This window comes from Papio anubis, chromosome 6 (assembly GCF_008728515.1).
Source record: "Papio anubis isolate 15944 chromosome 6, Panubis1.0, whole genome shotgun sequence".
NCBI lineage: Eukaryota > Metazoa > Chordata > Mammalia > Primates > Cercopithecidae > Papio > Papio anubis.
Window position 1 is genome coordinate 41,318,601 of NC_044981.1, and position 25,294 is coordinate 41,343,894.

General features: G+C 50.4%; 1 protein-coding gene across 2 annotated transcripts; it reads left to right on the top strand.

Moving 5' to 3' along the window:
- Positions 1–13,323: 13,323 nt before the first annotated feature.
- On the top strand, positions 13,324–23,660 carry PTCRA (pre T cell antigen receptor alpha). 2 transcript variants are annotated; one of them, XM_021937296.2, is made up of 4 exons: positions 13,324–13,671; positions 20,866–21,186; positions 22,068–22,112; positions 23,237–23,660. In XM_021937296.2, the coding sequence occupies exons 1-4, from the start codon at positions 13,614–13,616 to the stop codon at positions 23,530–23,532; spliced, it is 720 nt and encodes a 239-aa protein (XP_021792988.1). In that variant the 5' UTR covers positions 13,324–13,613; the 3' UTR covers positions 23,533–23,660. The 2 variants fall into 2 exon arrangements, with proteins under 2 accessions (XP_021792988.1, XP_003897656.1); XM_003897607.4 differs by having other exon boundaries at positions 23,111–23,657.
- Positions 23,661–25,294: the final 1,634 nt, after the last annotated feature.

Sequence of the window (25,294 nt, forward strand, 5' to 3'; positions counted from 1 at the left end):
GAGACCAGGCTGACCAACATGGAGAAACTCCATCTCCACTAAAAATACAAAAATTGGCCGGGCGCGGTGGCTCATGCCTATAATCCCAGCACTCTGGTAGGCTGAAGCGGGTGGATCACGAGGTCAGGAGATTGAGACAATCCTGGCTAACATGGCAAAACCCCATCTCTACTAAAAATAAGAAAAAATTAGCCGGGTGTGGTGGCAGGCACCTGTAGTCACAGCTACTTGGGAGGCTGAGGCAGGAGAATGGCGTGAACCCGGGAGGCAGAGCTTGCAGTGAGTAGAGATCACACCACTGGACTCCAGCCTGGGTGACAGAGCAAGACTGCCCCAAAAAAAAAAGATAGGCCGGGCGCGGTGGCTCAAGCCTGTAATCCCAGCACTTTGGGAGGCCGAGACGGTGGATCAATGCAGGTCAGGAGATTGAGACCATCCTGGCTAACATGGTGAAACCCCGCCTCTACTAAAAATAACAAAAACTAGCCAAGCGATGTATGGACTTGTAGTCCCAGCCTCCCGAGTAGCTGGAGAATGGCGTGAACCCGGGAGGCGGAGCTTGCAGTGAGCTGAGATCCGGCCACTGCACTCCAGCCTGGGCGACAGAGCAAGACTCCGTCTCAAAAAAAAAAAAAAAAGATTAGCAAGGCATGGTGGCAAGCGCCTGTAATCTCAGCTACTCGGGAGGCTGAGACAGGAGAATCGCTTGAAACCAGGAGGCAGAGGTTGCAGTGAGCTGAGATCATACCACTGCATTCCAGCCTGGGGGACAAGAGCAAGACTCCGTCTCAAAAAAAAAAAAGAATTTGGACTTTGTCCCTGGTGCTCGGGAGGGAGACTCAATCCTTAGAATTTCTCAAGTATGGCCGGGCGCGGTGGCTCAAGCCTGTAATCCCAGCACTTTGGGAGGCCAAGACGGGTGGATCACGAAGTCAGGAGATCGAGACCATCCTGGCTAACATGGTGAAACCCCGTCTCTACTAAAAAATACAAAAAACTAGCTGGGCGAGGTGGCAGGCGTCTGTAGTCCCAGCTACTCGGGAGGCTGAGGCAGGAGAATGGCGTGAACCCGGGAGGCGGAGCTTGCAGTGAGCTGAGATCATACCACTGCACTCCAGCCTGGGTGACAGAGCGAGACTCCGTCTCAAAAAAAAAAAAAAAAAAAAAAAAAGAATTTCTCAAGTATTAAGAGTGATATTTATGGCCCAGATAGTTTATGCTAATTAGGTGACTCATAGTGGCCCCTAAGCAGTTTCAAGATAGCAGCTGACCATATCAGAAAAACCAACTCTATGATTAAAGATTGGGGATTCAATCCACTTGAGGTTCAGGGAGGGGAAATGGAACTGAATCTCCAGCCAGTGATGTAATCAATTGTGCCTATGTAATGGAACTCTGATTAAAAAAAAAAAAAACACTCTGGATACAGGCTGGGAGTGGTACCTCATGCCTGTACTGCCAGCGCTTTGGGAGGCCAAGGCAGGAGGATTGCTTGAGCCCAGGAGCTTGAGTCTCCAACATGAACAAGAGAGCGAGATCTCGTTTCTACAAAAAAGAATAAAATTAGCCGGGTGTGGTGACATGCACCTGCAGTCCCAGCTACATGGGAGGCTGAGGTGGGAGGATCACTGGAGCCTGAGAGATAAAAGCTACAGTGAGCCGTATCATGCCACTGCACTCCAGCCTGGACAACACAATCACACCCTGTCTCAAAAACAAACCAACAGGCTGGGCATGGTGGCTCACGCCTGTCATCCCAGCACTTTGGGAAGCAAGGCTGAAGTGGGCAGATCATGAGGTCAAGAGATGGAGACCATCCTGGCCAATGTGAAACCCTTTCTCTACTAAAAATACAAAAATTAGCTGGGTGTGGTGGCACGCACCTGTAATCCCAGCTACTTGGGAGGCTGAGGCAGGAGAATCGCTTGAACCCAGGAGGTGGAGGTTGCAGTGAGCCAAAATCGCACCACTCTAGCCTGGGTAACAGAGCAAGACTCCATCTCAAAAAGAAAAAAAAAATACAAGCAACAACAAAAAACCTTCTGGATACAAAACTCTGGAGTGCCCTGGTTGATGAACATACGGAGTATCAGAGGGCAAAGGACGACATAACCTCCCTGATTCCACGGGGAGAGAGTATGGTAGCTCTGCATTCAGAACCCTCTCAGACTTGCCTTGTGTGTCTCTCTGGCTGGTTGTGCTGATCTGCATCCTCCATAATAAAACTGTAATAATAAGAATAGCACTTTCCTGAGTTCTGTGGTTGTTGTAGTGACTTATCGAATCTGAGGGGGATCATGAGAAACCCTCAAATTTGTAGCCAGTCAGTCAGAAGTGTGGGTGACCTGAGGATCCCCCTGACCTTGCAGCTGACCTCTGAAGTAAAGGCAGTCTTCTTGGGGATTGTGCATTTTAACTTGTGGGGTCTGCACTAGCTCTGGATGGTGAGGGCCAGAATTGAACCACAGTACACCAGTTGGTATTTAACAGAATACATGAAAGAAGAACTTATCCTGTCTGTGGCCTAGGTCAGTTCCCGGCCAGACTCCTTCAGTTCTTGCCCTAAGGATTTCTTCCTAACTCACCAGTTTCACTTTCTTTCCCAGATGTCCTTCGTCCTGGTTCCACTCCCAAGATCCTTGCTGGGGGGACTCTGATTTCCTGCTATACCATTGCCTCCTTTCCTGCCAGCCAAGTGCAAGATGAAAGCATGTCTATGATGTCAAAACAGCCTTGGGTGTTCTCCCAGCCACAGTAAAAGTCAAACGTCCTCAGAATTAGGGAGGATGATGTGCATGTGGTTGGGAAGTGGGGGATCATCTCAGTGTCATTCTTACTCTTCTCTCACATTCTTTCATTTTGTCCACAGCACAACCCCATAAAAAGATCAGGACAAGTTAGGAATTAGGGATTGACAAGAAGGACCTCAAACATCACTGAGTCCAAACCCCTTAGACAGTTAACCAAGTCCATGAAAGGAAGTAACAGCTGGGTTTGGAAACTAGGCCTCCTGACCCTAACCCAATGCTCTTCCACTAAACCAGGCTGCCTCCCCTTGATGGGGCCCAGAGGCCTCTGCCCTGTGGGCAGCCATCTAAGCTCGTGCACTGCCATAGATGTGCATGCAGAAGGCAGGGACAGAAAATAAGGAAAATTGAATAAACAGACAGAGGCAATGGTATTTCCCATTCAGGTAAATCTAGAGCCTCTCCTTGAGTCAACCAGGACACCGGAGGCCAAGAGGTTATTTCAGCAGGGGATAGCAAGGCCAGGTATCAACCTCTAAGCTAGAGATAGGTTCCAAACATCCCTAAGCTCATTTTTAATTCATCCGACATCTTTCATCCATTATTTAGATATTTTATATATAATTTATATTTATATATAATATATATTATATATTTATATGTTATATATTATATATTTATATATTATATATTTATATATTTATACATAAATAAATATACATAAATATATATAAATCTCTCTCTCTCTCTCTCTCTCTCTCTCGGTTGGGTGCAGTGGCTCATGACTGTAATCCCAGAACTTTGGAAGATCAAGGCAGGCAGATCACTTGAGACCAGGAGTTTGAGACCAGCCTGGGCAACATAGCAAAACCCCATCTTTACTAAAAATACAAAAAATTAGCTGGACATGGTGATACACACCTGTAGTCTCGGCTACTTGAGAGGCTGAAGTGGGAGGATCAATTTAGCCTGGAAGGTCAAGGCTGCAATGTGCCGGGATCGTGCCACTGCACTCCAGCCTGGGCAATGGGAGTGAGACCCTGTCTCAACAGATATAGTTAGATAGATGATAGAGAGAGAGAGAAACAGAGAGAGAGAGAGAGAGAGAGATGGTAGATAGACAGACACAGCCAAGTGTAGTGGCTCATGCCTGTAATCCTAGCACTCTGGGAGGCTGAGGCAGGTGGATAACATGAAGTCAGGAGTTTGAGACCAGACTGGCCAACATGGTAAAACCCCATCTCTACTAAAAATACAGAAATTAGGTGGCGTGGTGGTTCATGCCTGTAATCCCAGCACTTTGGGAGGCTGAGGCAGGTGGATCATCTGAGGTCAGGAGTTCGAGACCAACCTGGCCAACATGGTGAAACTCTGTCTGTACTAAAAATACAAAATTAGCCGGGCGTGGTGGCGAGCACCTCTATTCCTAGCTACTCAGGAGGCTAAGGCAGGAGAATCACTTGAACCCAGGAGGCAGAGGTTGAGGTGAGCTGAGATGGCACCACTGCACTCCAGCCTGGGTGACAGAGCTAGATTCTCTCTCAGAAAACAAACAAACAAACAAAAACCCAGAATCCCCTGATGGCAACTTGAAGGAGTCCCTCATCTCCTCCAGGCACAGGCACATGTGACTAAGGACAGGACCAGGATGTCATTGTAAAGGTTACCAAGATTCAGTGCTAAGTAAATGCTCAGCCCTCCAGGTCTCTTATGCTAAGATAAGGGCATTGCTGGGAACGGGCTGGGAGCCTGAGATGAGATGGAGACATTTAGGCAAACATGAACAAGACTGAGAACTTTGAACCCCCAAATTCCCTTGAAATCCTCATGTCTGTGGAGATAAGGCCCTCTAATACTGCTCCCTCTTCCCAAAACATCAGCCTCAGAACCCTCCCTGCCCCCATCCCTCTTTGGCCCCAGGCCCTTCACGAGTTAGGTCCCAGCACAGCCCATGGAGAAGCACAAGGTTACAGGCCTAGCCAGTTTGTCTTGGCAGAAGCTGCAGGAGCATGTGTGGGAGTGCGTGCTGAGGGAGCTAGACCAAAGTTGGGGGATGGAAGCCTTAGTTTGGCCAAACTCGTTGCCGTGGATGCTTATCCAGGATTTGGGATTTACTGTGTTGGCCTGAGCACCTGGGAGGAGAATTAATAGTCAGCTAGATTGGCTAATTAAAGTCTGGATTAAGTAGTAGCCTACAGTTAATAAATATGAAATGCCAGAACTTCCCTGGCATACTGTAGAAGAAGGAATCAGAAATCCCCGGGAGATGGGAATGCTGGACTGGATCTGTGATGAGCAACCTTCTTAGCCTCTGCTGCCACATATTTTAGGGGGGTATGGAAAACACTCCCTTTATGAAAGCATTAAGAAATGCATTGGTGAGGGCCACCAGCATCCTGGACTTGCTCTGATGACTGTCCTCTCTTGACTAGAGAGCTAGTGGGGTGGGCTGGATGGATCAGTGGAACTGGATTCCCCGATCTCAGTGAGAATAATCTTGGTGGTACAAAGGCCAAATGGAGTTGCGTACTTAACAAAGGCAAGGTGGATACAATAGCCCACAATAAGGCAAAGGGTCGAAATGATCACCAGGTGGACAAGATGACAGTCCAGTGGATGATGGTCAGCTGCTTTCCCAGCTGCGCCCCACCCCCCGCCCCGGGCTTGTGCAAAGATATAAAGTGGCCATGGTGGCAGGGATGGAAGCTATGCCTGGGCTCAGTAACAGAGTCTTCTCTCTGAGGCTGATCTGGCTGTGGCCAGTGCTGAGTGTCAACCCTCCTCACAGCCCACTGCTGAGCCCTGATTGGGCACTATTCTCACTTCATTGTAGATTGGTTTGACTGGGTTCTCCCATCATGAAGGGGCTGTATTTTATCTTCATGAGGATAGGCACATATTTCATGTATGTGCTTTCTCCACCTACAGTGCTTCCATCAGCACCACCACTCATGGACTTACTGAATGCCATATCCATCAGCATGGCATTCAACATAATATAGCCTCTAACCAGGGCAATACGTGTTACAGCCAAGGAAATGTACAAATGAGCTCACACTCAAGGAATTTACTGGCTTTACCATGTACCCCGTGGACCAGAAGCAGCTGGCTGGATAGAATGGTGGAGAGGTCTTGCTATGTTGCCCAAGCTGGTCTTGAACTCCTGAGTTCAACCAATCCTTAACCTCCCACCTTAACCTCTCAAAGTCCAAAGTGCTGGGATTACAGGCGTTAGCCACTGCGTCAAACCTCAAGTATAAACTTTTTTTTTGGTGGGGGGACAGAGTCTCGCTCTGTCACCTAGGCTGCAGTGCAGTGGCGCGATCTCAGCTCACTGCAACCTTCGCCTCCTGGGTTCAAGAGATTCTCCTGCCTCAGGCTCCTGAGTAGCTGGGTAGGCACGTGCCACCACGCCCACTAGCCACCACACCCACTATTTTTAGTAGAAATGGGGTTTCACCGTTTTAGCCAGGATGGTCTCCATCTGCTGACCTCGTGATCCGCCCGCCTCCCAAAGTGCTAGGATTACAGATGTTAGCCACCACGCCCGGCCCCCAAGTATAAACTTCTAAAGCACTTGTTCTGATTCCCACCCCCTCTACAAGAAACAGCCCCTCCCCAAGGACCTCCCTCTACCTCTGCACTTATGCTTGGTTGTGTGTGTGTGTGTGTGTGTGTGTGTGTGTGTGTGTGTGTGGTGCTTAGTCACAGTATTTGTTTTTTTTTTTTTGTTTTTTTTTTTTTTTTTTGAGACGGAGTCTCGCTCTGTCGCCCAGGCTGGAGTGCAGTGGCGCGATCTCGGCTCACTGCAAGCTCCACCTCCCAGGTTCACGCCATTCTCCCGCCTCAGCCTCCGAGTAGCTGGGACTACAGGCGCCCGCCACCACGCCCGGCTAGTTTTTTGTATTTTTAGTAGAGACGGGGTTTCACCATGTTAGCCAGGATGGTCTCGATCTCCTGACCTCGTGATCCACCCGCCTCGGCCTCCAACACTCCAGGTCCCCTCCCTGTCTCTTCCCTCTTGACTGCTGAGAGCATCTCCTTTTGTCCGATTATCCCCAGCCCCAATTCCTGGCATAAAGCAGAGATAGGCTGGGCGCGGTGCCTCACACCTGTAATCCCAGCACTTAGGGAGGTCGAGATGGGCGGATCATGTGGTCAGGAGTTCGAGACCAGCCTGACCAACATGGTGAAACCCTATCTCTACTAAAAATACAAAAACTAGCCGGGCGTGGTCGTAGGCACCTGTAATCCCAGCTACTCCGGAGGCTGAGGCAGGAGAATCGCTTGAACCAGGGAGGTGGAGGTTGCAGTGAGCTGAGATTGTGCCACTGCACTCCAGCCTGGGTAACAGACCGAGACTTCGTCTCAAAAAAAAAAAAAAAAAAAAAAGTCAGAGACTAGTAAATGGTTCTGAATGAAATAATGAATGAACATTTTAGGCTTGTATACTATTTCATCATGCAAATCCACCATATTTTATTTAGCTATTTCCTTATCATTGAACATTTAGGTGATTTTTATTTTTTTGTTATAAATAACACTGTAGGTTTTCATTTGATAAATGAAATAGGTGTGCCCCTGTCAGTATTCCTGAAGGAGACCTTTTTTTTTTGGAGGCAGAGTTTCGCTCTTGTTGCCCAGACTGGAATGCAATGCGTGATCTCGGCTCACTGCAACCTCCACCTCCCGGGTTCAAGCGATTCTCCTGCCTCAGTCTCCCGAGTAGCTGGGAATACCGGCGCGCGCCACTGCACTCGGCTAATTCTGTATTTTTAGTAGAGACGGGGTTTCTCCATGTTGGCCAGGCTGGTCTCGAATTCCCAACCTCAGGTGATCCGCCCGCCTCGGCCTTCCAAAGTACTGGGATTACAGGCGTGAGCCACTGCGCCCGGCCTACTTTTCCTTAATTTTATTTTTCACATCCTATGTGGCTCATCTCAGCTTTCCATGGGCCCTCGGTTTTCCACCCGCACGTAAGAAAAAACGGAGGGGAGGTATCACTTACAGCGAGCACCTGCTATGCGCCAGGCACGCAGGTGGGAGCCCCTATTTCATTTCTCTGTCCCGGCAGCCTTGGGAAGAGACAGTCCTGTAAACACATCCCTCTGCTAAACTGCCGGCTCCAGCCGGCTCCACCACTGGCCTGCTAGGGTATCTTCGGCGTTGCAACTTAGTTTTTCTGGGCCCGTTTCCTTAGGCGATAACACCTGGTGGGGTGGTTGTGAGGATTAAATTAGACATCTGGGAACAAGTCCTGGCCAGCAAATGGTAGGTTCACCCAAGTCCAGTTAAAAGGCAGTCCGCCCAGGGCAAGGCGTCTTCAGGGCCAGCAAGACTATGGGGTCCGAGGGAGACTCGGGGATCCCAGAAAGAGGAGACCCATGTGAGGGGCAGGCAAGGAATGCTTCCAGGCTGCGGTGGCCAGGGACGCCTGAGTCCCGCGGGAGCTGGTGCGGATACGGGGTAGGGTCAGCTACTGCAGATGGAGGCGGCTGGCGCGGGGGCGGGGAGGAGGGGGTCTTCCTCCTTCCGGTTCTCGGGAAGATCCTGAAATCCGAAACAGGGAGGAGAGCTCTTTCCCCATCTGTAATGTGGTAACGGAGCCCGGGCCAGCTCCTCCCCGGGCTGGAGGGTGGGAAAGTCGTTAGGGACACCTGCCCCGCTCCCTCCCCCTCCCGGGGGGAACCCACCGCGACGGCGCGCACCTGGGCGCGGGCTGTGCCTGGGAACGCGCGGGGCCTGCGGCCTCCAGGCAGCCCTGGGAAAGCAAGGGCCGGGAGCGCAACCCTGACTGCAGAGTGTTCCCTCAGGACCGTCAGGAGAGCGCCATCCACAGGATTATTAAAATAGCTATCCAGACGGAAATCGGGTGAGGCTGGCACTAGACTAAAGAAATTTCAAGGCCAGGCGCGGTGCCTCACGCCTGTAATCCCAGCACTTTGGGAGGCCGAGGCGGGCGGATCACCTGCGGTCGGGAGTTTGAGACCAGCCTGACCAACATGGAGAAACCCCATCTCTACTAAAAACACAAAATTAGCTGGGCGTGGTGGCGGTGACTGTAATCCCAGCTACTTGGGAGGCTGAGGCAGGAGAATCTCTTGAACGCGTGAGGCCCAGGTTGTGATGAGCCAAGATTGCGCCGTTGCACTCTAGCCTGGGCAACAAGAGCAAAACTCCGTCTCAAAAAAAAAGAAAAAAGAAAAGAAAGTCTCAAAGAGATATCCATATTCATAATGGATATCATTATGAAGTCCTGGCCTCCCAAAATGCTGGGATTACAGGCGTCATCAAGTAAACTCTTTAAATTATATTTTGTGCTTCAACCTCTTCCTTTGAGGTCAATACCCCTTTATTTATCATTAAGTCATGTTCGTGATAGCTAAAATGTGGAAGCAGCCCAATGTCCATCCACAGATTAATGGATAAGCAGAATGTGCTATATACATACAATGAGATATTCAGCTTTAAAAAGGAAGAAAATTCTGACACGTGCTTCAACATGGATGAAACTTGAGGACATGTGCGAAGTGAAATGAACCAGTCACAAAAAACAAATACTGTATGATTCTACTTGAATGAAGTAGTCAAATTCATTTATAGAAAGTAGAATGTTGGTGGCTGGGCACGGTGGCTCACACCTGTAATCCCAGCACTTTGGGAGGCCGAGGTGGGTGGATCACTTGAGTTCAGAGTTCAAGACCAGCCTAGCCAACATGGTGAAACCCTGTCTCTACTACAAATACAAAAATTAGCCGGGCGTGGTGGCAGGTGCCTGTAATCCCAGCTACTCAGGAGGCTGAGGCACAAGAATCACTTGAACCTGGGAGGTAGAGGTTGCAGTGAGCCGAGATCACGCCATTGCACTCTAGCCTGGGCGACAGAGCAAGACTCAGTCTCAAAAAAAAAAAAAAAAGAAAAGAAAAAAAAGAAAAAGAAAGTAGAATGGGAATGGTGGTTGCTAGGGTACAGACTTTCATTTTTGCAAGATGAATTCTAGAGATAGATGATGGTGATGGTTGCACAGCAGTATGAATGTCCACCGAAATGTATACTTACAAATGGTTAGGATGGCCAGGTACAGAAACATGCCCCTGTAGTCCCAGCTACTCTGTAGTGTGAGGCCATGAGTTTGATAATCACAACTGTGAATAGACACTGCACCCCAGTCCAGGCAAAATAGCAAAATCCTGTCTCTTTTTTTTTTTCTTTTTGAGCCAGAGTCTCGCTCTTTCACCCTGACTGTAGTGCAATGGCACCATCTCGGCTTACTGCAACCTCTGCCTCACAGGTTCAAGTGATTCTCCTGCCTCAGCCTCCTGAGTAGCTGGGATTACAGGTGCGCACCACCATGCCTGGCTAATTTTTGTATTTTTTAGTAGAGACGGGGTTTCTCCATGTTGGTCAGGCTGGTCTCAAATTCCTGACCTCATGATCCACCCACCTCAGCCTCCCAAAGTGCTGGGATTACAGGTGTGAGCCACCATGCCCAGCCAGAAAAAAATAATTTTTTAATAGTTGAACAGGCCGGGCGCGGTGGCTCACGCCTGTAATCCCTGCACTTTGGGAGGCCGAGGCGGGCGGATCACGAGGTCAGGAGATCGAGACCATCCTGGCTAACAAGGTGAAACCCCGTCTCTACTAAAATACAAAAAAAAAATTAGGGGGGGGTGGCTCACACCTGTAATCCCAGCACTTTGGGAGGCTGAGGTGGGTGGATCATGAGGTCAGGAATTTGAGACCAGCCTGACCAACATGGAGAAACCCCGTCTCTACTAAAATACAAAAAAAAAATTAGCCGGGCGCGGTGGCGGGCGCCTGTAGTCCCAGCTACTTGGGAGGCTGAGGCAGGAGAATGGCGCGAACCCGGGAGGCGGAGCTTGCAGTGAGCCGAGATGGTGCCACTGCACTCCAGCCTGGGGGACAGAGTGAAGACTCCGCCTCAAAAAAAAAAAAAAAATAGTTGAACAACAAACCACAAACAAAACTACAGAGGCCTTTAGCCAACAATTTTAAGGAAATAAATGTAAACTGGGGGTGCTGGGTGCGGTGGCTCAAGTCTGATCCCAGCACTTTGGGAGGTCAAGGCAGGCAGATCATTTGAGCTCAGGAGTTCTAGACCAGCCTGGGCAACATAGTAAAATCCCATCTCTATAAAAAATACAAAAAATTAGCCAGGTGGTGGCTCACGCCTGTGGTCTTAGCTACTGGAGAGGTTAATTTGGGGGTGAGGCAGGAGGATCACTTGAGCCAGGGAGGTAGAGGTTGCAGTGAGCCATGATTGTACCACGGCACTCCAGTCTGGGTGACAGAGCAAGACCCTGTAGCCGGGCGCGGTGATTCACCCCTGTAATCCCAGTACTTTAGGAGGCCAAGGCGAGCAGATCGAGAGGTCAAGAGATCGAGACCATCCTGGCCCATCTCTACTAAAAATACAAAAATCAGCTGGGGGTGGTAGTGCACGACTGTAGTCCCAGCTACTCAGGAGGCTGAGGCAGGAAAATTGCTTGAACTCAGGAGGCAGAGGTTGCGGTGAGCTGAGATTGCATCACTGCACTCCAGCCTGGTGACAGAGCGATACTCCATCTCAAAAAAAAAAAAAAAAGTAAATTTGGAAAATCTTTTATGAACAAAGATGGCCGTTGCCCCAAACTGGAAACCCAAATGTCTAACAATAAAGGAATGGCTGCTGTAACAGAATATCTGAGAAAAAACAAAAAAAGCAGACTGAGCACAGTGGCTGATGCCTGTAATGCCAGAACTTTGAAGGGTGGATCACTTGAGCTCCAGAGTTCGAGACCAGCCTGGCAATATGGCAAAACCCAGTCTCTACAAAAAATACAAAAATTTAGCTGGGTGTGGTGGCATGTACCAGTGGTCCCAGCTACTTGGGAGGGTGAAGCCAGAGGATTACTTGGTACTGGGAGGCGGAGGTTGCACTGGGGTGAGATCATGCCACTGTACTCCGGCCTGGGTGATAGAGCCAGACTGTCTCCAAAAAAAATCCAAAAGGCTGAGGTGGGAGGATTGCTTGAGCCCAGGAATTCAACACTGTAAGTGAGCTATGACTGCCTCACTGCACTCCAGCCTGGGTGACAGAGCAAGAGCCTGTCTCTTAAAAAAAAAAAAAAAAAAAAAAGTTAAAATGGTATAATCAATGCCAGGCATGTGGCTCACACCCATAATCCCAGCACTTTGGGAGGCCAGAGCAGGAGAATCACTTGAGCCCAGGAGTACGAAACAAACATAGGCAACAAAGCAAGACTCCATCTCTACAAAAAATAAAAATATGCCGGGCGCGGTGGCTCAAGCCTGTAATCCCAGCACTTTGGGAGGCCGAGACGGGCGGATCACGAGGTCAGGAGATCGAGACCATCCTGGCTAACACGGTGAAACCCCGTTTCTATTAAGAAATACAAAAAACTAGCCGGGCGAGGTGGCGGGCGCCTGTAGTCCCAGCTACTCGGGAGGCTGAGGCCGGAGAATGGCGTGAACCCGGGAGGCGGAGCTTGCAGTGAGCTGAGATCCGGCCACTGCACTCCAGCCTGGGCGACACAGCGAGACTCCGTCTCAAAAAAATAAAAAATAAAAAATTAAAAAAGAAAAATAAAAATAAATTGGCTGGGTGTGGTAGCGCATGCCTGTGGTCTTAGCTACTCAGGAGGCTAACGAAGGAGGATCACTTGAGCCCAGGAGTTCAAGACTGCAGTGAGCTATGATTGTACTGCTGCATTCTAGCCTGGGCAACAAAGAAAGAACCCTATCTCTAAAAATAAATAAATAAATAAATAAAAAGGAGGGTTGTAACAACACGGCAAAAGCTGGCAGGCTAGGCGCCAGGTTTCAAGCTCAATCCCAGCACTTTGAGGGCCGAGACGGCGATCACTTGTAGCCGAGATCGCATTCATCCTGAAGTTAACATGGTGAAATCCGCTCTACCAAAATACAGGCCAGTTGGCGAGGGCGCCAGCCTACAGCTTGAGCTGAGGAGACGGCGAACTCATGGGCGCTATGAGCCGAGACGCCACTGTACTCCAGCCTGGGGCAGTGACTCGTTCAAAAAAAAGTTTACTGCCTTTTTGAGACGGAGTCTCGCCTGTCGCCCAGGCTGGAGTGCAGTGGTGCGGGATCTCGCTCACTGCAAGCTCTGCTCTCCCAGGTTCACGCCTTATTCTTCCCGCCTCAGCCTCCCAGTGGCTGGGACTACAGGTGCTCCCCCCACCACGCTGGCTAATTTTTGTATTTTAGTAGAGATGGGGTTTCACCATGTTAGCCAGGATGGTCTCGACCTCCCCACCTCATGATCCACCCGCCAGCCTCCCAAAGTGCTGGGATTACAGGCGTGTTTCACTGCACTGCCCTGCATCTTTTTGTCTATAATAAAGCCAACCATCTAAAAACAGTTCAAGCCCTGGCTCTGGTACCTGTCAGCTGTGTGGCCCTGGTTGGGTCCCTCACTCTCTGTAAGCCTCAGTTGCCTCACCTGTGAAATGTATCTCACAGTGGTTGAGTGGATCAAGTGAAGGGCTGTATGTCAACCCTGTCAAGCCACCTGGTACTCTGTGTCCTATGGATGGTAGCTGCCCTGAAGCAGGGCTTTGCAGACTGAAGTGCTCTCTCTTCAGAGGAAGTGCAGGTTTCCATCTCCTGGTGTGGGAGAAGCACCCTGTGCTCCCTGGCCCATGAGACAGGATTGGGTTTGGGGGGCCAGGGCAGGAGGAGGGGCCCGTCACCAGGGGAAACGGCTCGTGGTGGAGCAGCTGAGGTGCAGCTGGGCCTGTGGCCTAGAAGGCAGTCTTGTGGGTGCCTCCTCCCCCAGCCACAACTCAGGTCTTCAGCTGGGTCCTGCCTTCTTCCGAGTGGGCCATGGCCGGGACATGGCTGCTATTTCTCCTGGCCCTTGGGTGTCCAACCCTACCCACAGGTGAGCCCCCTCTTTGCATTCCTCTCTGTTCCTCCTCAGTCTGCCCAAGCCCATTCCCTCACTCTGGACCTCCCTGGGTATTGATGGGCTGCAGGGAGGCAGGACAAGAGCCATTTAGGGACCTCTGGGGAGGGTCTCACCCACTGTACTCTTCCCATTGTACTCTTCCTCCCAGCCACCTTGCTCTGGGGCTCCCACGTCCTCCTGCCCTGGAGCCCACAGTGTTGGTAGGGAGGCTGCATCTCTTAGAGGTATAGAGAAATGAGAACAAACTGGATGGGCATCCATAGAAGGTGGGGTTAGGGTAGCCAGGGTGTGTGATGTGATGTGATATGGGTAAGAGTATGAGGTACTGTCCTGTCCTTCTTGCCCTCAGGGTACCTGCCCTAGTTCAATAGGACTCAGGGTGTCTCAGGTTCACTCCCAGCTTGCCCTTATCAATGGGCTCAGGGTAGGTCCCAAGGCCTCTTCCCAGGGTATTTACCCCCACCCTCCCAGGATCAAGGCTGGAGCCAAAGGACTCATGTCTTGAGGGGAAAATTCCAGCTTCATCTAGAAGCATGTGCATGTATGCATGTGTGTGGTAGGGGAAGGTCCATGATTTTTGAGTCGGGAGGGTCTCCTTGACCTAAAGCTGGCCCCAAGTATCTCACAGGCACTCCTTCATTAGGGAGATAAACCACACCTATGTGGAACACAGGGCGCCCATGGCAGGAGGCCTGAGCTCGGGAAGGAAGTAACCAGGGTAAGCAGGAACAATCCTGGGAGGCTTCATGGAAGAAATGGAAGACAAACTCAACTTGGGGAATGTCTCTATCTATGTAACTGAAAAGGCTCTGGAGGTTTTTTGTTTTTGTTTTTTTTTGAGACAGAGGCTCACACTGTTGCCCGGGCTGGAGTGCAATGGTGCGATCTTGGCTCACGGCAACTTCTGCCTCCCAGGTTCAAATGATGATCCTGCCTCAGCCTCCCGAGTAGCTGGGATTACAGGTGCCCACCACCACACCCAGCTAATTTTTTGTATTTTTAGTAGAGACAGGGTTTCACTATGTTGGCCAGGCTGGTCTCGAACTCCTGACCTCATGATCTGCCCACCTCGGCCTCCCAAAGTGCTGGGATTGCAGGCGTGAGCCACTGTGCCCAGCCCATTATATTATTATTATTATTATTATTTGCTTTTTTTTTTTTTTTGAAGACAAGAGTTCACTCTGTTGCCCATACTGGAGTGCAGTGGCACGATCTCAACTCACTGCATCCTCTGCCTCCCAGGTTCCAGCGGTTCTCCTGCCTCAACTTCCCAAGTAGCTGGGATTACAGCCACCCGCCACCATGCCCAGCTAATTTTTGTATTTTTAGTGGAGACAGGGGTTCACCATGTTGGCCAGGCTGGTCCCGAACTCCAGACTTCAAGTGATTCACCTGACTCAGCCTCCCAAAGTGCTGGGATTACAGGCATGAGCCACTAAGCCCGACCTAACGCCATTATATTGATGAGACCACTGGGACTCAGAAAAAATATTCTTCCTTCAACCTAAATAAATAAATAAATAATGAAAACAAAACAAAACAAACAAAAAGACTCAGAAAATTGGCTGGGCACAGGGGCTTACGCCTGTAATCCCAGCAATTTGGGAGGCCAAGGCGGACAGATCACTTGAGGTCAGGAGTTTGAGACAAGCCTGGCTAACATGGTGAAACCCCATCTCTACTAAAAATACAAAAATTAGCCGGGCATGGTGGCAGATGCCTGTAATCCAGCTACTCAGGAGGCTGAAGCAGGAGAAATGCTTGAACCCGGGAGGAGGAGGTTGCACTGAGCCAAGATCCCGCCACTGCACTCCAGGCTAGGTGATAGAAACAGAATCAGTCTCAAAAAAAAAAAAAAAAAAAAGAAAGAAAGAAACAAAAGAAAAGACTGGGTGCGGTGGCTCACGCCTGCAATCCTAGCACTTTGGGAGACTGAGGCAGGTGGATCACGAGGTCAGGAGTTCAAGACCAGCGTGGCCAAGATGGTGAAACCCCGTCTCTACTAAAAATACAAAAAATAGCCAGGCGTGGTGGTAGGCACCTGTAATCCCAGCTACCCAGGAGAACCACTTGAACCCCAGCGGGCGGAGGTTTCAGTGAACTGAGATCCCGCCACTGCACTCCAGCCTGGGCGACAGAGTGGGGCGCCATCTCAAAAAATAAAAATAAAAAATAAATACAAAAAAAGGTCGGGCGTGGTGGCCGACCTTTACAAGTCCTGTAATCCCAGCACTTTGGGAGGCCAAGGCGGGTGGATCACGAGGTCAGGAGATCAAGACCATCCTGGCTAACACAGTGAAAACCCTCTCTACTAAAAATACAAAAAATTGGCTGGGCTTAATGACTCATGCCTGTAATCCCAGCACTTTGGGAGGCTGAGGCGAGTGGATTGCCTAAGGTCAGGAGTTAAAGACCAGCCTGGCCAACATGGTGAAACTCCATCTCTACTAAAAATACAAAAAATTAGCCGGGCACGGTGAGGGGCGCCTGTAATCCCAGCTACTCAGGAGGCTGAGGCAGGAGAATCACTTGTATCCGGGAGCTGGAGGTTGCAGCGAGCCACGTTTGCCATGCCATTGCATTCCAGCCTGGGCAACAAGAGTGAAACTCTGTCTCAAAAAAAAAAAAAATACAAAAAATTAGCTGGGCATGGTGGCACGTGCCTGTAGTCCCAGCTACTCAGAAGGCTGAGACAGGAGAATCGGTTGAACCCAGAAGGGGAGGTTGCAGTGAGCCGAGATCATGCCACTGCACTCCAGCCTAGGCAACAGAGTGAGACTCCATCTCAAAAAAAATATATATATATATATAATAATAATAATAAGACTCAGAAAATTAAGTGAATGAGTCAGGAGTCACGCTTAGCTCTGTCTGAAGCTATGTCCTAGACAATCCACTGTGTCACATGGCAAAATCTTAGTCACCCTGCAAGGTGAGATGGTTTATGGGATTTGGAGTCACAGAGATCTGAGTTCAAATCCTGACTGGACAACTTACCATGTATGTGTTAGTAGGATAATTTTTTTTTTTTTTTTGAGACGGAGTCTCGCACTGTCGCCCAGGCTGGAGCGCAGTGGTACGATCTTGGCTCACTGCAAGCTCTGCCTCCCGGGTTCACGCTGTTCTCCTGCCTCAGTCTCCCAAGTAGCTGGGACTACAGGCGCCTGCCACCACGCCTGGCTAATTTTTTGTATTTTTAGTAGAGACGGGGTTTCACTGTGTTAGCCAGGATGGTCTCGATCTCCTGACCTCATGATCCGCTGGCCTATTTTTTTTTTTTTTAATTTTTTGAGACAGAGTCTTGCTCTGTCGCCAGGCTGGAGTGCAGTGGCATGATCTCGGCTCACTGCAACCTGTGCCTCCCGGGTTCAAGCAATTCTCCTGCCTCAGCCTCCTGCAACCTCTGCCTCCCAGGTTCAAGCAATTCTCCTGCCTCAGCCTCCTGAGTAGCTGGGATTACAGGCACGTGCCACCACACCTGGCTAATTTTTTGTATTTTAGTAGAGACAGGGTTTCACCATGTTAGCCGGGATGGTCTCGATCTCCTGACCTTGTGATCCGCCCGCCTCAGCCTCCCAAAGTGCTGAGAATAAAGGTGTGAGCCACCATGACTGGCCTAGGCTAATTATTTGGCTTCTAAGAAATCTTTCCTGAGTACCCTTTACCCCTACATCCTCACAAGATTCTCTGGCCTCCTTCCCTGCACTCTGGGACATTTCTTAAGTCTGGCTATACCTAAGAAATAGGTATAGCCTATTCACAAAAAACTCCAGGCTGGGCAAAGTGGCTCATGCCTATAATCCCAGCACTTTGGGAGGCCCAGGCGTGAGGATCTCTTGTGCCCTGAAGTTCAAGACCAGCTAGGACAACATAGTGAAACCCTATTTCTACAAAAAATAAAAAATAAATTAGTCAGGTATGGTGGCACCTGCCTGTAGTCCCTGCTACTGGGAAGGCTGAGGTGGGAGGATCACCTGAACCCGGGAGGTCGAAGCCTCAGTGAGCCATGATCATGCCATTGCACTCTGGCCTAGGCGACAGGGAGAGACTCTGTCTCAAAAAAAAAAAGAAAAAAAAATTGCAATGTTCAAAAATAACATTCTGGGCCAGGCGCGGTGGCTCATGTCTGTAATCCCAGCACTTTGGGAGGCTGAGGTGAGAGGATCATTTGAGGTCAGTAGTTGGAGACCAGCCTGGCTAACATGGTGAAACCTTGTCTCTACAAAAAACACAAAAAAAATCAGCCAGACCTGGTGGTGCACACCCATAATCCAAGTTACTTGGGAGGCTGAAGCAGGAGAATTTCTTGAACCCCAGAAGTGGAGATTGCAGTGAGCTGAGATTGTGATACTGCACTCCAGCCTGGGTAAGACAGTGCGACTCCATCTCAAATAATAATAATAATAATAAATAAAATTCTGTTACATATTAAATGAGCCATCTTTGCTGAAAAGAATAAGATTGCAGCCTGGGCCTAGTGACTCATGTCTGTAATCCCAGCACTTTGGAAGCCCGAGGCGGGAGGACAGCTTGAGCCTAGGAGTTTGAGACCAGCCCGGGCAACAAAGGGAGACCCATGTCTCTACAAGTTATTTAAAAATTAGCTGGGTGTTGTGACACGTGCCTGTAGTCCCAGCTACTTGGGAGGCCAGGAGGCCAAGGCTCCAGTGAACTGTTACCACACCACTGCAGTCCAGCCTGGATGACAGAGCTAAACCCTGTCTCAAAATAATAATAATAATAATAATAATAATAATAATAATAAAAGATTGTGGGAAATAGGGATTATTTTGGAAAATATAGGAAAAATGTTTGTAGTACCCATATGACTTAGTTCTTAAGATTATGAAATAATACACGTATACTTCAAATGGGTCAATTGTCTGGTATGTGGACTATATCTAAACAAAGCTTTTTTTTTTTTTTTTCACTCTGTCACCCAGGCTGGAGTGCAGTGACATGATCTCAGCTCACTGCAACCTTTGCCCGGGTTCAAGCAATTCTTGTGACTCAGCCTCCAGAGTAGTTGGGACTACAGGCATGTGCCACCACGCGCAGCTAATGTTTTTGTATTTTTAGTAGAGATGGGGTTTCACCATGTTGGCCAGGGTGTTCTCAAACTCCTGACCTCAGGTGATCCACCCGCCTCAGCCCCTCAAAGTGCTGGGATTACAAGTGTGAGCCACCACACCCACCCTTTTTTTTTTTTTTTTTTCTGAGACTGAATCTTGTGCTGTTGCCCAGGCTGGAGTGCAGTGGGATGATCTCGGCTCTCTACAACCTCTGCCTCCTGGGTTTAAGCAACTCTCCTGCCTCAGCCTCCCAAGTAGCTGGGACTACAGGTGCACACCACCACACCCGACTAATTTTTGTATTTTTGGTAGAGATGGGGTTCCACCATGTTGGCCAGGCTGGTCTCGAACTCCTAACCTTAGGTGATTGGCCTGCCTCAGCCTCCCAAAGTGCTAGTATTACAGGTGTGAGCCACTGCACCCAGCCAACAAAGCTTTTTTTTTTTTTCTTTTTTTGAGACAGAGTCTTGCTCTGTTGCCAGGCTGGAGTTCAGTGGCGCGATCTAGGCTCACTACAACTTCCGCTTCCCTGGTTCAAGCGATTCTCCTGCCTCAGCCTCCCGAGTAGCTGAGATTACAGGCATGCGCCACCACGCCCAGCTAATTTTGTATTTTTAGTAGAGATGGAGTTTCACCATGTTGGCCAGGATTGTCTCGATCTCCTGACCTTGTGATCTGCCCGCCTCAGCCTCCCAAAGTGCTAGGATTACAGGCTTGAGCCACCGTGCCCAGTCAACGAAGCTTTTTTTTAATTATTATTATTATTATTTAAAAAGGCTGGATCTGGTGCCTCATGCCTGTAATCCTAGCACTTTGGGAGGTCGAGGCGGGCGGATCTCCTGAGGTCAGGAGTCCGAGACCAGCCTGACCAACATGGAGAAACCCAGTCTCTACTAAAAACATAAAAATAAAAATTAGCCAGGGTGGTGTCGTGGGACCTTGGGAGGCTGAGGCAGAAGAATAGCTTGAATCCAGGAGGTGGAGGTTGCAGTGAGCCGAGATTGTGCCACTGCACTCCAGCCTGGGAGGCAGAGCGAGACTCCGTCTCAAAAAACAAACAAACAAACAAAAGAACTACAGGCTACAGAAAAAGGCTGAGAATAAAAGAAAAAACACCCACGCACACTCCACCTAGATTAACAAATGTTTAACATTTTGCCATGTTTAAATCAGACTTTTAAAAAAAAGAAACAAAAAGTTACAGATATATTTGAGGCCCCTTCTAATCTCATTCCAGGTCCTGTTTCCTTCCCTTCCTCACCAGAGGCTGCCACAGCAGGGTATTACAAGTATTTGTTTGCACATTTACTGTCTTTCCCATGGAACTGAGTTCCTTGAGAGCAGGAACGATGACTTACCCAATGTTATATCTCTAGTTCCCGGCACAGAATGGGGCTCGGATGTCATAGACAAGTGGATGGAAGAAGAGGTGGCTGAATGGATAGACAGATACATAGATGAAAGGTAGAAAGAATAGATGGAGGTGGCTGGGCGCAGTGGCTCACTCCTGTAATCCCAGCACTTTGGGAGGCTGAGGCAGGTGGATCACGAGGTCAGGAGATCGAGACCATCCTGGTTAACACGGTGAAACCCCATCTCTACTAAAAACAAAACAAAACAAAAAATTAGCCAGGCGGGCGCAGTGGCGGGCGCCTATAGTCCCAGCTGCTCAGGAGACTGAGGCAGGAGAATGGCATAAACCCCAGATGCAGAGCTTGCAGTTAGCCAATATCATGCCACTGCACTCTAGCCTGGGCAACAGAGCGAAACTCTGTCTCAAAAAAAAAAAAAAAAAAAAAAGAAGGAAGGAATACATGGAGGATAGACGGCTGATAGAAGAAAGGATAAATAGGTGAGTGAATGAAAGGATGGGCAGATGGAGAGAAGGAAGGGTGGCTTGATGGGAAAATGCAAGGAGGGAGGAATGGATGAGTGGCTAGGACAGGTGGATGGATGGATGGATGGATGGATGGATGGATGGATGGATGGATGGAAGGAAGGAAAGACAGAAATGTAGAACCCTAGTCTACAACACAATGCTGGCCTGGGAAGCCACAAGCTGGTCTAGCACCCACAGGTGCATGCTCTCTTGCAGGTGTGGGTGGCACACCCTTTCCTTCTCTGGCCCCACCAATCACACTACTGGCGGATGGAAAACAGCAGATGGTGGTGGTCTGCCTGGTCCTTGATGTTGCACCCCCTGGCTTTGACAGCCCCATCTGGTTCTCAGCCGGCAACGGTAGTGCACTGGATGCCTTCACCTATGGCCCTTCCCCAGCAACGGATGGCACCTGGACCAGCTTGGCCCATCTCTCCCTGCCCTCTGAGGAGCTGGCATCCTGGGAGCCTTTGGTCTGCCACACTGGGCCTGGGGCTGAGGGCCACAGCAGGAGTACAGAGCCCCTGCAGCTGTCAGGTGGGGATGGAGCCTGGGCCCTTGCGGATGCTCCCCGTCCCCTTCCACACACTAGGATATGGTTGGAGGGAGGGCAGGCTCCAGGCTGCAAAGGCATGAAGGGTGTCCAAGTGCAGAGCCTCCAGGTGAGGTGACACTTGGGCTCAGGGGAGAGTGGCCTCAGGGCCATTAATTCTGGGATTTGCAACTGCAATATCTGTTTGAAATCCAGGCTCTGCAGCACGGCTTCCAAAGATAAAAATGCCTCCTTCTACCTAGGATTCATTATACACACATAGATATATCACCCTGTGTACATGATACCCTGTAAGGACCAAACTAATTAACAAATCACTACCAGTTATTGAGTGTTGACTCTGTTCTAGGCAGTGTTCTATACACTTCACATTTATGAGACAGATCATATAATTCCCTTAATTTTACAGGCATGGGGAGGCTAAGTAACATGTCTAAAGCCAGTGATTTTTGTTTCCCCCTCCATTGTATTTTGAAACAGTCAGCAATTATTATCACTGACCAGATGACTTACTTCCTCTCTGGGGATTATCTCAGTTTTGTCGTCTTCCAAATGGGAATGTTTGTGAACTAAGTGCCCTGACTTTCAAAGAATGCCGTGAAGACGGTCAATTCCTTATCTGAGAGTGCTGGGCACCCCAGCCTCCCCAGGGCATAGAACAGGGAACAGTGCAAAGTGAGGGATGTCTGGGCCCTCAGAGGACTTGCAGCAAATGGGCTCAGGGTTTCTGCTGCTGGCTCACTTGTCCATTTACCCCAATGCCTTGACACCCATGTTGTGCCAGGGCCTGGGCATAGCACTGGGGATGGCCTCCAGAGTGCATGGCCCATCCCCAAAGACTCACTCCCTTCTCCTTGGACAACAGGAGAGGCTTCTACAGCCAGGACCTGCCCCTGGGAGCCTCTCAGGGGTGAGTACTCTGGGCAAGGGGTGGGGAATAAAAGGCTGGGACCAGGACCTTGGGCCTGGGGGGTGGGGCATTCAGCTCTGGCCTAATGGGTCTTACATGGGAGGTCAGTAGGTATCCCATGTAGAGGCTGTCATGCTAGGTTGGGGCACTGGCTAGCATGGGCCTCAGTCTACCTAGGATAAGATGGGGGTGAATCCTTTGACCTTAGCCTAATTCTTGGACATTAGTTGAGAAGCACAGGTGACAGCTAATAGAGGGGTCTTTGGAGTCCTCCTTGGGCAGCCCAGGCAGGGGGTCTCAGCATTACAGGCTGTGTAAATGGGAGGCTGTCTGGAGTGATGGAAAGAGCACTGGATGGACAGTCATGAAGTTGGGCTGTGGTCCAACTCTGCTTCCTGACCAAATAGAGAATTTTGAAGCTGGGCGTGGTGGCTCACACCTGTAATCCCAGCACTTTGGGAGGCCGAGGTGGGTGGATGACGAGGTCAGGAGCTTGAGACCAGCCTGGCCAACATGGTGAAACCCTGTCTCTACTAAAAATACAAAAATTAGACGAGCGTGGTAGCACATGCCTGTAGTCCCAGCTACTCGGGAGGCTGAGGTAGGAGAATCACTTGAACCCAAGAGGTGGAGGTTGCAGTGAGCTGAGATCGGGCCACTGCACTCCAGCCTGGGTGACAGAGTGAGACTCCATCTCAAAAAAAAAAAAAAAAGAATTTTGAGCTAGTTACTCTCTGCGTCAGATGCTAAGTCCTGCCTGGCCCCCACCCTTACCCCCATGATTGTTGGGGAATAAAATAAAATGAAGGCAAGGAAGGTATTTATTATTACCAGTAAGAATGGAGGCTAGACACCGGGATGGACTTTCCCTGGAGGAGGGGGTCAAGGGGACGGGCAATGGCAAGGGCAGAGGACAAGGCCCTCTCCTCCGTGGACGTTCTCTCCTGGGGTGGGGGGCTGCGGGCTCCTGCGGGCTCCTGAGCGGTTCCTCCTCGCAGGGATGCCGGGCGGGGTCCTGTGGCTGGGGGTGCTGCGGCTTCTGCTCTTCAAGCTGCTGCTGTTTGACCTGCTCCTGACCTGCAGCCGCCTGCGCCACCCCGCGGGCCCACTGCCTTCCCCCGCAGCTGCCACCCGCCTGCGAGCCCTCGGCTCCCACCGACTGTACCTGGCCACGGAGACTGGGGGACGAGAGGCCACCAGTTCACCCAGGCCCCAGCCTCGGGACCATGGCTGGAGTGACACCCCTCCGGGTCGGAAGCCTGGGAGCCCAGTCTGGGAGGAGGGGTCTTACCTCAGCAGATACCCCACCTGCCCAGCACAGGCCTGGTGCTCAAGATCTGACCTCAGGATTCCTTCCTCGAGTCTTGGAGCATTTTTTGCATGTGACCTGCCTCCTCCTCTGCAGGCTGGAGCTGCCTGAGGGCACGGCTCTACCTCCCCCAGGCTACCCCTCCACCCCCCAGAATGGTGATCCACCCAGTTACGGGGGTATTTAGGGAGCAGATGACTGAGAACATTAAAAAAGAACTTAAATGACATAGCAAATGAGAAATGTTTGAATTCATGTCTATCCTGGGAGGAGGGAATTTGGCAGAGTTAGAAGTAGGAGAAATCGGCCGGGCGCGGTGGCTCAAGCCTGTAATCCCAGCACTTTGGGAGGCCGAGACGGGCGGATCACGAGGTCAGGAGATCGAGACCATCCTGGCTAACACAGTGAAACCCCGTCTCGGCCGGGCGCGGTGGCTCACGCCTGTAATCCCAGCACTTTGGGAGGCCGGTGATCACAAAGGTCAGGAGATCGAGACCACGGTGAAACCCGTCTCTACTAAAATCCTAAAAAGAATGCTTGGAAGCGGTTAGCAGAGCCTGTAGTCGCGCTTCTCGGGAGGCTGAGGCAGGAGAATGGTGTGAGCCAGGAAGTGGAGGCACAGTGAGCGAGAGATCATCCACTGCACCAGCCTGAAGCGACAGAGTGAAGTCCCGTCTCAAAAAAAGCCCGTCTCTACTAAAATACAAAACTTAGCAGGCGGGGTGGTGAGCGCCTGTAGTCCCAGCTACTCGGGAGGCTGAGGCAGGGGAAGAATAAAGAGCGTGAACCCGGGAGGAGTTGCAGTGAGCTGGGAATCCATGCACTCACTCAGCCTGGAGCCACCGTCCGATCAAGAAGTAGGAGAAATCCAGGAAGGTTCCCTTGAGGAAGAGGGCTTCCTGAGACAGAACTTGGGAACTACAGAGTGGGGCTGGTGGTTGGGAAGGCAGCTGTCCCACGGCTGTCTCCTCGCCCCACAGCAAGCGGGGAGGCCCCCTCTTCTCCTTACCCTGGCCCAACCTCTGTGAGAGATCAGGGCAGAGAGCCCAGGAACCCAGGAAGGTGGATGCTGGGTCGATGTGAACTCTTGTACAGACTCGACAGAGGTGAACAGGGCCAGGGTTTCCGGGGAACAGGATCATTTTCAATGCCAAGAGTATGAGGTATTAATTCCAAACTTACAGTTTATTAATCAATTAAGAGTCATTATTCATTTGACAAATATTCTTTGAGCATCAACCCTGAGCCAGGTACTAAAGAGGCTTGGCTTTTTTGGTTTGGTTGTTTCCTAAAGAAGATTCTTACATTGATCGAGTATGAGGCTTCCACAGTAGAGCATAACGTGTGTGTCCCCTGCTTGCCCAGTGCTGGCTGCAAACCTAGCCTTTCCCAAGGGTTCTCCGCTAGTAATCAATCACTCCAAGAGACTCTGGGTGCTCTCATGTAAATCCACCTGTCCCTTGGGCCCCATAGGATAGTCTGCTGGATCAACCTTAGTCTTCCTTCCCCCAGGGAGGGGATGGGGAACTATGCCCCAGCACCCCAACACATGGTTTCAAGGACACCCTCAGCTTCCCTGAGCCTCTGTGCTCTCTCAGCTACTGTTCCATAAAAACTCTCACTGCCTCCTCCACTGCTCATCTCTCACCAGCCTGAAAGGAGATTCTCCCACTTGCTTTGGGGATTCTTGGGTGGTGGTGGCTGGGGGTGGGAGGGTCCCACAGCTTCTAGGGATGAATCTGTCCACCATCCCCACAAGACATGTTCCTTCCCTGACACAAAGACTGAGAGAGGGGGTGGGCAGGGGCCAAGGAGGGGTGGGCAGGGGCCAAACCTCAGACTTCCTCTGGCCACTATCCCTTCCCAGCTATCC

Coding starts and splice junctions, on each gene's coding strand:
- PTCRA (XM_003897607.4), top strand. CDS start 13,614: ATGGCCGGGACATGGCTGCTATTTCTCCTGGCCCTTGGGTGTCCAACC. Junction 21,187..22,067: donor AGAGCCCCTGCAGCTGTCAG/GTGGGGATGGAG, acceptor CTTGGACAACAG/GAGAGGCTTCTACAGCCAGG. Junction 22,113..23,110: donor CCCCTGGGAGCCTCTCAGGG/GTGAGTACTCTG, acceptor TCCTCCTCGCAG/GGATGCCGGGCGGGGTCCTG.